Source organism: Lucilia sericata, unplaced genomic scaffold (genome assembly GCF_015586225.1).
Source record: "Lucilia sericata isolate MDLA Ls3-8-SP2 unplaced genomic scaffold, ASM1558622v1 Contig000144F_arrow, whole genome shotgun sequence".
NCBI lineage: Eukaryota > Metazoa > Arthropoda > Insecta > Diptera > Calliphoridae > Lucilia > Lucilia sericata.
In genome coordinates this window covers 87,435-99,942 of record NW_023994176.1, presented here as the reverse complement: position 1 = coordinate 99,942, position 12,508 = coordinate 87,435, and the positions used below count along the sequence as shown (strand labels likewise).

Sequence of the window (12,508 nt, the reverse complement as noted above, 5' to 3'; positions counted from 1 at the left end):
AAGAAAGTTTTCATATAAAATAATGTCTCCTTTAGACAGTTTGCTTATAAAAAGGGTATTTTTAATACAGTTCTCCTATAGAAAAGTTTCTTCTTAAGACAGTTTTCGTATAGCAAAGTGTCTTCTTTAGACAGTTTTCCTATAGATAATGTCGTCTTTAGACAGTTTTCATATTGAAGAGTTTTCATATGGAAGAGAGTGCTTCTTTAGACAGTTTCCGTATAGAAAAGTGCCTTCCTAAGACAGTTTTCATATAAAAAAGTGTCTTATTTGTACAGTTTTCGAATAGAAAAGTGTATTCTTTATATCATGAGATGTTTTTCTATAGAAAAGTGTTTTATTAATACAGTTTTCGTATAGAAAAGTCTTCTTTAGTATAGAAAGATGTCTTCTTTATACATTTTTCGTATAGAAAGGAGTCTTCTTTAGATCTTTAGATCCTATAGAAAAGTGTATTCTTAATACCACTTTTATGTAGAAAAGTAGACAGTTTTTTTATAGAAGCGCCTTTTCTTCTATACACTTTTCGTATAGAAATTTGACTTTTTTGGGCATTTTTCTTATAGAAAGTTTAACAATAGTGTTCTTTAGGAAATTGATTTTTAGAAAGAGTATTCCTCGATCACTTCTTTATAAAACGGATATTTCTTTCAGATGTTGCATATAGAAAATGCTATCTTTGGAATGACTTATATAGAAACAATAGCGATTATGAATTTTAGATATTTTACCGGCTGACAACATTTTAGTTTTAAATATTTAGATTAAGATATCTTAGAGAAGCAACTACATGTAAAAGAAGTGAAACCATTCATTTGAAAGCCAACAAGAAGAGCTTTCAGATGATATATTAAATTTTATAGATAAAGTTACGTTCGCTCTATTAAAACGTCTCGAATATGGTAAAAAAGGGGGGGTGTTTCAAACATTAAGTTTATTTCAAAAACTTAACGATGTTAGATAATTCTTAGTTGGGATTCGGATTTATCGCTCAGCTTAATCCTTAAGAAGAGTATTCTTTGGTCTCTGGCTTAAACATTTGTATGGACCTGTGCTTTTAGTCTCTAGTCAATTTCAAAATATCATTAGCATCCTATTTTGGAATAATTCAAAATCTTTTCAGATGCAATTTTTTGCAATGACTTTTTGTTGGTTCTTAAAAAATCGACCAAAATAGGTTTTTTTTTCTTCGATAGTGAATAATTTCAAAAGAAATTTCCAAAAACTTTATTGTAAAACATTAACTTTTTCATTAAAATCATGATTGATGTTTTTTAATTTCTCAAAATTTAGCCGTTGTTTTTTTAGGAGAACCTTCCTCAACATGGTTTTTATGTTTTGAGGAAATTTTCTAAAGGAATTTTGTTTTTACTTTGAGACAATTACAGTAGTTTTCCGATTTAACGAACATTCGTTTCTACGAACATCGCATTTAGCGAACTATCAATATTTTTACATTGAGTACCTTACATAACGAACAAAAAATAATTTTTGGTACTCAGTTTAACGAACAAATATAAATAAAATAATTTAAATTAGAGTTAAATTAACAAAAATAACAAAAAATCATGTCAGAAAAGCTTCGACGTTATTAGGAGGGGTATTTACTTTTCCATTGCTTTCGAATATGGATTTCGAGAGTTGATTTTTTCTAATTTAGTAAAATGAAGAATCTAGATAATCTGAGATTTTTTTATTGAAGATTTATACAAAAATATAAGATAATCAAATCTACAATCCTTAATGTCGCAAAAACTAATGTTGATCGAATTAGAAAATTGGAACAAAAAATGTTTAGAGAGGCCAAAGTATACTTTTCTAGAAGCTCGTGCTCAACCCGAATTTGTCCTCAGAATTTAAAACCATAGAAATTGGTGTTCAAAAAAAGACTTTGCCAATCGTATACCTTAATATTTCGCTTTTATTTTTCGCCAAACTAACAAGTCCCCACAGTGACCATAATTTTTTCCAATAAAAATCAATTCTAAGAAATTGTAAGAAACGACATGTTATAGAATAAACAATATAAATAGTTTTTCTTTTGGAAAAAGGATATTTACAGGAATAGCTGTGAAATAAAGGAAAAAATATTTTAAAAAACTTTGGGTTCAGATATCTCAAAGAATGAAAACAATGAAACGCTTTAATAACTTTACATTAATCTATTTCCTAAGGAATTCTGAGGCCAGGTTCAGATTCATCGCAGTTCCAGCCATTGGGTTTAAAATTCTTTAAGAATTATGTCGTCCGAGTGCTTTTCCAGAACGTAGATTAGTTATACAAAATAAACAGAGTTTTTTCAAATTTCTTTATTATTTTTACATTGTGATATGAATTGCTAGTTTTTCATAAAATTCTTATAAAATATTGTCTAAAGAAATTATATTTCCTGGAACATATTTTTATAAATTAGATTTTATGTAATTTTAATTATTTATGTACTCAAAAGACACTTTCGAGTTAGTACTGCATATAACGAACTCTTCGATTTAACGAACAGGCCTGACAACATATAGGTTCGTTAAATCGAAAAACTACTGTACTTCATTTTCTTTAAAGAAAAGCCTCCCTCACTAGATAGGTATTACAACTCCTACAAAAATAGTTTCCACTTTCTTTGAAATTGTAGCTTAAACTAATCCTTGAGTGAGTTTTGCTATTTTAAGAAAAGGTAAACAGGGGAAATTTAGCTATTTCCACTCATTTTTTATTAGAGGAAAAAGCAGAAGATATTATTTGGATAAACAGGAATTACACTAACAATAACTAACAAGCAGCCGGCTTAAGTAACAACAACAACAATAAACAACAAACACACTTAAATTCCATCCACAAATTTTAATTAAAAAAAGCAACAACACACAATTCATTTTATATTTATTCAATGAAAAAGAAAAATGAATAAAATCCACATGAACAAGCAAAAACAAAGAGCGAGAGAGTAAAGAAAAACAAACACAAATTTTGAGAGTTTAAAAGAGAGTATCAAAAAATTAATACTCATTTTAAAGAGCATAAAACAAAACATCTGCTTTTTGTTAGGCTATGGAAACACAAAAGTGTAAACAGTACAGCTATAGTAGTATAAGGAAAACTCTCTCTCTTTTTTGTTTAAGTGCATTTAAATTTGAGCGTATTGAAGAGGATGGTTGTAGTTGTTGTTTTAATAGTTTATGAATGAGCGCATCTTTTTCGTCAATGCATTTTTTACACAGTGTTTAAGGGAAATAAACATGTTTTAACATTTTATTGTGGCCGAGCAGCGTCAACAGAACTTTACAAAGCGGCAGTTTTAAATTGTAGCTTGTGTGGTAAACGTCGTCGGGTCGTGAAACCACCAAAAATAATTATTACTTGAAAAAAGAAGAAAAAAAAATAATATCAAACATTTTATTTTAAGTTAATGAAATAAATGTAAAGTTGTAATTTGAATTTTTCTGAAGAAAAATTAAAAGAGAAATATTAAAACAAGTGCTGGTTTTAGAAAAATATTTAAAGTTAAAAAAAAAGAACTTTTTTTGTTATAAAAGAAAAACTGTTAAAATAAAACAAATGCATTCCCCTTGGCAATAAAAAGTATTTAAAGTTTTATAGAAAATTTAATTTTAAAAAATGCTAAATAAAAAATAAACTTTTTTTATAAAAATAAAAACGTGCTTTTTGCCAAAATAAAAAAGAAAGAAGAAAATATTTAAGAGAGCAAAAAGTTGAAGAAAAATAATTTGACAATTGTAATTTTGCAATACCGTTACTTAAAACGCCAAAAGCAATACAAAAGAAAATGCAAAAGTTGTGAAAAAAAAAAAATTACAAAATGTCAAAAAACATGTGCTGCTTAAAATAGCGTTACTTTAAAAAAAAAAAACAAAACAAAAATGTTTAACAAATTAACACAAAATTTATAAAAAATTATCTTAACTAATTAATTAAAAAATAATATAAACAGAAACCTTTTATTATTGAGGAAACCAGCAAAACCTACAAACAAAATAATTGTTTATAACAAAAAACTGTTTTTTTTTACTACTTTTTTTGTTAACAAAAAAAAGTAGCTTTTTTAAAAAACTCGGCGTGTTGTTAAACAAAAATAAACTTTTCGGCTTTAATTCCCTGCCAGCTGAGTTGCCAGTTTTATTGGAAAAACACGGATTACTAAAGTTTTTCCCAGCTTTGTAGCCGCCAGCAAGTGACATCAATTCCTAAAAAAATTGTCTTAAAATCCCCTTAACCTTCCCCCCCAACAAAAAAAAAAAAAAACAAACTCTCTAAAAAAACACCAAAATGCATTGGATTAAATTATTATTAAGCGCTTTTGTTGCTTTAACTCTAATTATTCAGGAGGTAAGTTTTCAAAACCCGAAATTTTTTTAAAAAATATTTCAAAATTTTATTTAATTTTGTTAACATTTGTTTTTATGAAAGATCATATTTCCAAGATCTGTTCACATTTTACTTTCAAGGGCTCTTTTATCAAAATCCACCACCATTTTTAACTGGTTTCACTTCATTTAGTTTTGAAAAAATCGTGCTGAATTAGGGTGATTTTTCTAAAATAAGGTTGGTTAGAAAAAGCACATGTGTTTAGATTTCAAAACCCTTCGAAAAAAAACTAACAACAACCTGTAATTAACAAATATGTCAAAAAGATAATTTGGAAAATTTCAAAAATTTTAGATATTTCAAAAATTGGAACTTGTCATGCTTTAATAATTCTTTAAAATTTGTTTACTAAAAGTACTAAATAAACAAAATAGTAAGAAAACAGTTCAAAATGGTACAAATAGTCCCCTTTTTTCCCTTAGAGGAAATATTTTCCAACTCGAATTAGAAAAACCGAAATTTTAACAAAATTTCAAAGTTTTTTCTTGTTTTTCAAAAAAGTACTTTTTTTACTCCTTTTTTATTTTTGACAAAAATTTAAAAATTTTCATTAATTTCTTTGTTTGCTATTTATTTTTATCGTAAATTTCATGCTTTTTACTTATTTTAATGTACATTTCATATTTTTGTAAAAAGTAGTAGGTTTTCTACTTAGTTTTGACTAAATTTTATGTTTTTTTAATACATTTCATGTTTTTGAAATAGTACTTTTTTTACTACCTTTTTTACTTTCTTGAAAAACCTCAAAAATTTTTGTAAATTCCTGGTTTTTAACTTAGTTTTGTATCAATTTTATGTTTTTTTCCAATAAATTTCATATTTTTGAAAAAGTACTTTTTTACTATTTTTTGCATTTTTTATAAAAATTTCAAAAAACTTAAATTTTTAGTGAACTTCATCGTTGTAAACTGATTTTTTGTTACATTTTTCCTAAATTTTATGAAATTTTGTTAAAACTTTCAAATTTTTACGAATTTTGTTAAATTTTCCTTAATTATTTCTTAAATATTTCAAAAAGTACTTTTTTGTTACCTTTTTTATTTTTCAAGCTAATTAGTAATATTTTCAAACTTATTAATATATTTTTTTTTATGTTAAATAATAAAATTTATGAAATTTTTTAAAATTTTATTATGTTTTCCCTCAAATTTTGGAATTTTTTCAAAAAGTACTTTTTTGGTACTTTTTTATTTGTCTTAATTTTTTGGAAATTTTATCAAATTATTTTTATTTTTATTAACTTGTTTCTATTTTTCCCTAAATTTCATTATATTTTATCATTTTACAAAAAGTACTTTTTTTGGTACTTTTTTATTTGTCTTAAATTTTTGGAAATTTTATCAAATTCTTTTTATTTTTATTAACTTAATTGTATTTTTCCCTAAATTTCATAAAATTTCACTGTTTTACAAAAAGTACTTTTTTGGGTACTTTTTTATTTTATAAAAAATTTTTGATTTTTAGTTAAATTTTCATAAATTTTATTAATTTGAACTTATTTATTAATAATTTTGACATTTTTTTAAAAAGTACTTTTTTGATACTTTTTGCATTTGAGTCAATGTGTCTTTAAAACATCTGCTTTCCTTAATTTCTTTTAATATCAGTTTAGTTTGTTGTTGTTTTTTTTGTTACAAAGATCTTACTTTTCTCTTTTAAGCTGTTGTTGTTGTTTTTATTACTTTTTCAAGCTTTGCGTAGGTCATCGTCTTAATCATGTTTAAGGAAAAAAAATTTTGTTTAAAAACATAAGGCTCCTTCCTTGAAAAAATTTGCATGTGTTTTTTTAAAACTCCAAAGCAACAACAACAAGCTAAGAAATGGAGCCTGTTAATAACAACAACAAAAAGAGTTTAACCTTAAAAAAATGCTAATAATAACAAGCAGCAGAGTAGAGAAAAAAAAGAAGTAGTAGTAGTACTTGTCAGTATAAAAAAAGGCCTGTTGCAATGTGTCGCTTAAACTTCACACAGGCTGGTGCTGCTGTTGCTTATTTGCTACTTTAACTTTAGCACAAGGAGGACTTGGCTGTGGCTGGCTGTCTGCTTAATTGTGCTATGAGTTTCTTTTTGCTGTTTTTGTAGCATTCAGCCTAAAAATTATCTCCTGCGGTCTTATATCACAATTTTTCTTACAAAACAGGCAGCTGGAATTTTAAATATAAAAATAATTTTTTTTCATGGCTGGCAAAATAACTTAAAACAGATGTTTTTTTTATAATTTACATAAACATGTAAAGCTTTTTTTTAAATAAATTTCTTAAAAAAAAAAACAGTCATAATTTTAATTAAAACTAACATTTCTAGCATTTATTACAAATGTAAAATATGTTCATTTGTTATGAATGTAAGCAAGACAGACTGTAAAAGGGAGGGAGTTATCATTTTAATTAACTCTTTTTTTTTTAAAGTTTGTTTACTTTAAGTCTCTTTTTTTGCTTTACGCTACTTTAAATTATTCCCTTATTTATGTTTTACATACATTTTTGGCTTAATTTCACATAACTGTTGATTTAATCATACTTTTTTTGCTGCTGCTGCCGCTGCTGCTGCTAATGTTATTGTTATAAATTATTAATGCAAGTTTTAGCTCCTCTCATTTAGTTTTTGTTTCCTCTACCTTTTTCTTTAATAATTACAAAAATTCATATAAACCTAGCTATGTAGTAGTTTACTTTGCTTTTACTATTTTATTTACTACTTATTTGTACCTACCTTCTTTGTTGGTTTACAAAAAAAGGTATTTATTCAACCTGTCACAGGTTTTTTTTTTTAAATTCAGTTACTTTTTTTACACACATCGCTTAAGAACTGGTAACGTTGAGCTTGAGTGATTTGCACTGTTTTTTGTTTCAGTTTCTGTACCATCTATACCTTTATTCGTATGTTTTTTGCTGTTTTCCTTTATTATTTATAGTTTTTTGTAATAGAAATTGTTATAAATATGTGCCTGCAAAAAAAGAAAAAAAACGTAAACATTAAACTTTGTTGTTTATTACATGTTGGTTTTTTCTTGTTGTTGTTGTATTATTTTATGCTTTTTGTTTATAATTCTGATGTGTCATTTGCCCGAAAAAAATATATTAATTACAAAACATGTTTTTTTTTCTTTCTTGTGCAGAAAACTGAGAAAAACAGCTAAAATAACTAATAAATTAAAAGAAATTTTAAATAGTTTTTATTTAAAAATTGAAGAAAATGGCTTAAAAAGTAGAAAAATTACAAAATTTTGTTGAAAATTTGAAGTTTTAGTAAAAAAGTACTTTTTCTACTACTATTTTATTTTTGTAAAGAATCGTTTTTTCAGTTTTTTACTTGGTTTTTAAACTATTTTTGCTTAAATTTCATGTTTTTTCAAAAAAGTACTTTTCTACTACTATTTTAATTTTGAAAAAAGGCCAAATTTTTGATAAATTTCCTTCTATTTTAGTTAGTTTTACTTAAATTCCTTGTTTTTACTTATGTTTTTTTTTTTTTTTTCTACTTAATTTTATTTAAAATCCCAGTTTTTACTTATTTTTCTCTAAATTTCTTAATTTTTTCAAAAAAGCACTTATTTACTACTTTTTAATTTTTGAGCATATATAACATTTTTATTAAATTTCTATGTTTTCTACATAATTTTACATAAATTTCTTGTTCTTTACTTATGTTTGCATTAATTTACCTGTTTTTCAAAAAAGTACTTTTCTTAATACTATTTTATTTTAGGCAAAAATTTTAAAATTTTTGTAAATTTTTTTGTTTGCTACTTATTTTTACTTAAATTTTATGCTTTTTGCTTATTTTTATCTTCACTGTTTTTGAAAAAAGTAGTTTTTTACTACCTTTTTTATTTTCTTGAAAAACCTTAAAATTTTTGTAAATTTCTTGGTTTTTTACTTAGTTTGGTGTAAATTTTATGTTTTTTTCAATAAATGTGATGTTTTTGAAAAAAGTACTTTTTTACTACTTTTTTCATTTTTGTTAAAAATTTCAAAAAACTTTAATTATTAGTAAATTTCAACGATGTAAACTAATTTTTGCAACAATTTTTATAATTTTCAAAAAAGTACTTTTTTACTACCTTTTTATTTTTCTACAAAAATGTAAAATTTTTATAAATTGTTTCTAATTTGGCTTATTTTTGCAAATATTTCTTTGGTTTTTTCTAGTTTGTAGCTATTTAAGCCTAAAAAACGCTTAATTGTTGTCTTTCTCCAAAATTGTACTCTTTTTTTTCTTGTTTAGGGCTTTAAATTTTCATATTTGGCTGCTTATTAATTATTGCTGCTTTTTACTAATTTTTATCAAACTCATTAACATTTATACGTTTACTTCCGTTTTGTTTCTTCCTCTTTTCTTTTTAGACAAAAATATGTAAACAATAATAATTCATATTTAATAAAAATTATTAAAAATTTCTTGCAAAAAGTTTAAGCAAAAATTAATTTCCCTTAAATAAAGTTAAAACTTTATCCACAATTCATTAAAGCAAAACACACACACAATTCACTTTTCGAAATCAAAAAAGCAAAATACAGCTGTTTGTTTTTCTTTTGTATTGGTTGTTGTTTTTGTATAACTGCTTAATTTTAGCTTAAGGGCTTTACAAAAAACACCGTTTCGTTGTTGTTGTTGTTGTTATAGTTTTGTTGATTTTTCATGATCATTTAATAAACAAAGAGTATAATATTTTATATAAAAGAGCTTAATAAAATCAATTTAAAAAAGAGTGAAAGAGAGAGAGCGCAAAGTTTTGTTTTGCTAAGAGAGCGGCTTTTTTTGTGTATTTGCTCAAAACTTGTTTTTCTTTTTATGTTGGTTTTTCTTCTTCTGTGTTCATTTTAAGTTTTCATTGCTGATGTTGGTCGTTGTTGTTGTTGTTTGCTGTGTGTGTGCCTTGTGAAGAATATCATCAGCACCATCAGTGGAGAGTACATTACTTTATTTATATATTTAACCAGTATATATATGGACGACATATTCCTCGTGTACTACACAACAACAGCAACAATAATACCATCACTTTATTTTACTGTAAAAGAAGTTATAGAAAACGTTGTTGATGTTGTTAATAAAAAAGCTAATATAATGATCGTTAGCCAACAAACCTCATGATCATGATTAACATTATCTTCATTATACAAAAAAAATAATACACACAAACATACGTACATACACATTGTAAATTAAACTCTTCTCTTTTTTTTATACTCTACTAACTCCAGCTTTAAGAAAATGAACAGAAAACAAAAAAACTAATATTTAGTTGGCTTGACTGACTGACTGGCCGCCTGTGCTAAAACATCAACATCATTAATATCATTATTATCAACGTCGTCATCATCATCATTGTTGTTTGTTCATAATGATCATTGTCATCGTATAACGTCAGTGTATATGTATGTTGACCGGCAAATCGTATGCCGTGGGAAACAATTCGGTTTTACTTGAAACATTTTTTTATTTAGCTGGTTGTTGTTGTTGCTGTTGCTGCTATTGCTGTGTGTTTCATTGTTGTTGCTTTTAAGCTTTGTTGTGCTTAAGCTAAAAGCAGCAATATGCTGTTTGTGTAGATATTTTTTCTTTCTGTTTTATTTTTATTTTAGTTTTATATATTTTTTTTCTTCTTTTTTTCGATACATAGTGTGTATGTTTGTTTGTGTGGTTGTTGTTGTTGTTGCTGCTTTGGCTGTCTATATAGTTTTTAAGTTTTATTTTACGTATTTTGTTTTGGTTTTTTTTACAGATTTTTTTTTGTAAATTTTTTTCTCCGTTTTTAGCCTTAAATCGAGGAGTTTTACACACATATTTTTGTATTTCTGTTAAGTTAAATGTTTAAACGTGTTTGTTGTTGTTGTTGTTGTTGCTTTTAAGCTATGTTCTTGTATATTTTAAGGTTGTTGTTTTTTTTTTTTTTTTTTTTTTTTTTTAGAAAAAAAGGGAGTTGTAGCTTCTTTTTGCTATGGTTTATTTTTCTTTAAAGGCCTTTTAGCTATGATCTTTTTATTTTAAACAAAAAAGTTTCTTTTGCTGTTTGTTTTTGTTATAAACATTTATAATTTGTTATGATTTTTTATACCTACATATTTATTGTACCACCACCACCAGCGCCTTTTACCGCCTGGTTAAAACTTATTTAATGAATCATCATTTGGCTTTAGTTCAATGTTTTTTTCTTCTATCTTTTGTTGTTTAATTTAACAAATAGCTTGTTGTTAAGCCTTTTATATGGTTTAAAACGGCTTTTGTTTAAGTTTCTTTTCTAAGCGCCAGCTTTTTTTAAAGTTAAATTTTTAACAAAAATTTTACTTATTAACAAAAATTTAAAATTTTTTCTTTTAAATTTTAATTTTTTTTTAAATTTTCTTTGGTTTTTCTACTAATTTTAAGGGATTTTTTCTTAATTTTGTAGGTCTTTTCAAAAAAGTACTTTTTTTGATACTTTTTTAAAAAAGCTTAAATTTGCTCGTTTAACATATTTTTATAAAATTTTCTTTATTATTTATATAAATTTTTGATTTTTTAACATTTTCAAAAAAGTACTTTTTTCGGTACTCTTTTTCTTAAGTCAAAATTTTCAATTTTTAAGTAATTTCAAGAGTTTTTCATGATTTTCTATAAAATTTTGTAATTTTTTAACATTTTGAAAAAGGTACTTTTTGGTTTTTCTTTTATTTTACACAAATTTAAGCAGTTTTTTTTTTGATATTTTTAATGTAACAATAAAATTTAAAAAGAAATTTGTTAATTTTTTTTTGTTAAATTAGCACAATTTCAACATTTTTGAAAAAAGTACTTTTTAGATACTTTTTTTCTTAACTTAAAATTTTCCATTTTCAAATCATTTCAAGAGTTTTTCATGATTTTCTATATAATTTTGAGATTTTTTGAACATTTTTAAAAAAGTACTTTTTTGGTACTTTTTGATTTTTCTGTTTTTTGACGCAAATTTAAGCAGTTTTCTTGAAATTTTTAATGAGATAATAATATTTAAATAAATATTTTTCATTTCTTTTGATAAATTTTGAAATTTTTTCAAAATTTCAACATTTTTGAAAAAAGTACTTTTTTGGTACTTTTTTTCTTAAGTCAAAATTTTTTGGTACTTTTTGGTTTTTCTGTTATTTTATGCAAATTTAAGCAATTTTCTTGAAAATTTTAATGAAATTATAGAATTTTTATAAAAATTTTATTACTTTTTTGTTAAATTTTTGTAAAATTTGTATAAAATTTGTGTAAAATTTGTATTTCTTTGTAGAAATTTTTTCAAATTTCTTTTCTTTAAAGTAAAAATAATTTCCTGTTTTTTCTACTTTTAATTACAAATTAAGTAATTAAGCTGTTAAATGTTGGTTTTAAATTTTCTTTAACAATTAAATTGTCATAATTTTTATTTCCTATAAGTGTGTGTGTGTGTGGTAAACAGTTATAAATCTTGGTGAACGTGAACCACTAGAGTATTTCAACTACATTTTTGTTTAAAACAATTTTGGTCTAAAACAGAGGCCTTTTAAACAAAAACACTTGTTGTTTTTTTATTATTGTTCATGATGAAATAGAGCTTACCATTTTTGTTTTAACTTAATTAACCATTTAAATACAAATGTTTTTTTTTACAGATTTTCTTTGTTGTTGTTGTTATAAAAGTGTCATATAATTATTAAATACTTGTTGAAGTTTAAGGTCTTTTTTGTGGTTGTTTTAAAAAAATTATGAAATTTTTTTATGGTTTAAACAAGTTGTTTTTTTTATTTGTTTTGTTTTGTCTTTATTGAAACTTAAACTCATAATTTAATAATTTTTATCTTTTTTTGTTAATTTTTAAAATTAAGAATCTTCGTTTTTTTGTCATAAACATTTAATTTATATTTTTGGTTTTTTTTTTTTTTTTGCTGATTATTGCTAATTTATTTAAAATGTTTATGGTTTTGTTTATAAAACTGTCATTTTTATTTTAAAAAAATTTATTAATTTTTAACAAGCTTGTTGATTTAATAAAAAATGTAAAACATTTTTGTTTTTATTTTCGCAAAAGAAGCTTCTTTTGTGTTTTATTAAATGATTTACAAATCTTTTAAGGAATTTTATTTCAATTTTATATGAAAATTTTAATCTTGTGTATGTTGTTGTTGTTGTGGCTGTTT

The 12,508-nt window shown here is 24.2% G+C and overlaps 1 protein-coding gene across 1 annotated transcript in view; it reads left to right on the top strand.

Moving 5' to 3' along the window:
• The first annotated feature begins 3,587 nt into the window (after nucleotides 1-3,587).
• The window catches only part of LOC119601136 (neurogenic locus protein delta), a 29,654-nt gene continuing 20,733 nt past the window's right edge, over nucleotides 3,588-12,508 (top strand). Inside the window, exon 1 of the mRNA XM_037951896.1 lies at nucleotides 3,588-4,341. Within this exon, the coding sequence (XP_037807824.1) occupies nucleotides 4,282-4,341 (60 nt within the window). The 5' untranslated portion in view covers nucleotides 3,588-4,281. The remainder of the gene's footprint in view (nucleotides 4,342-12,508) is intronic.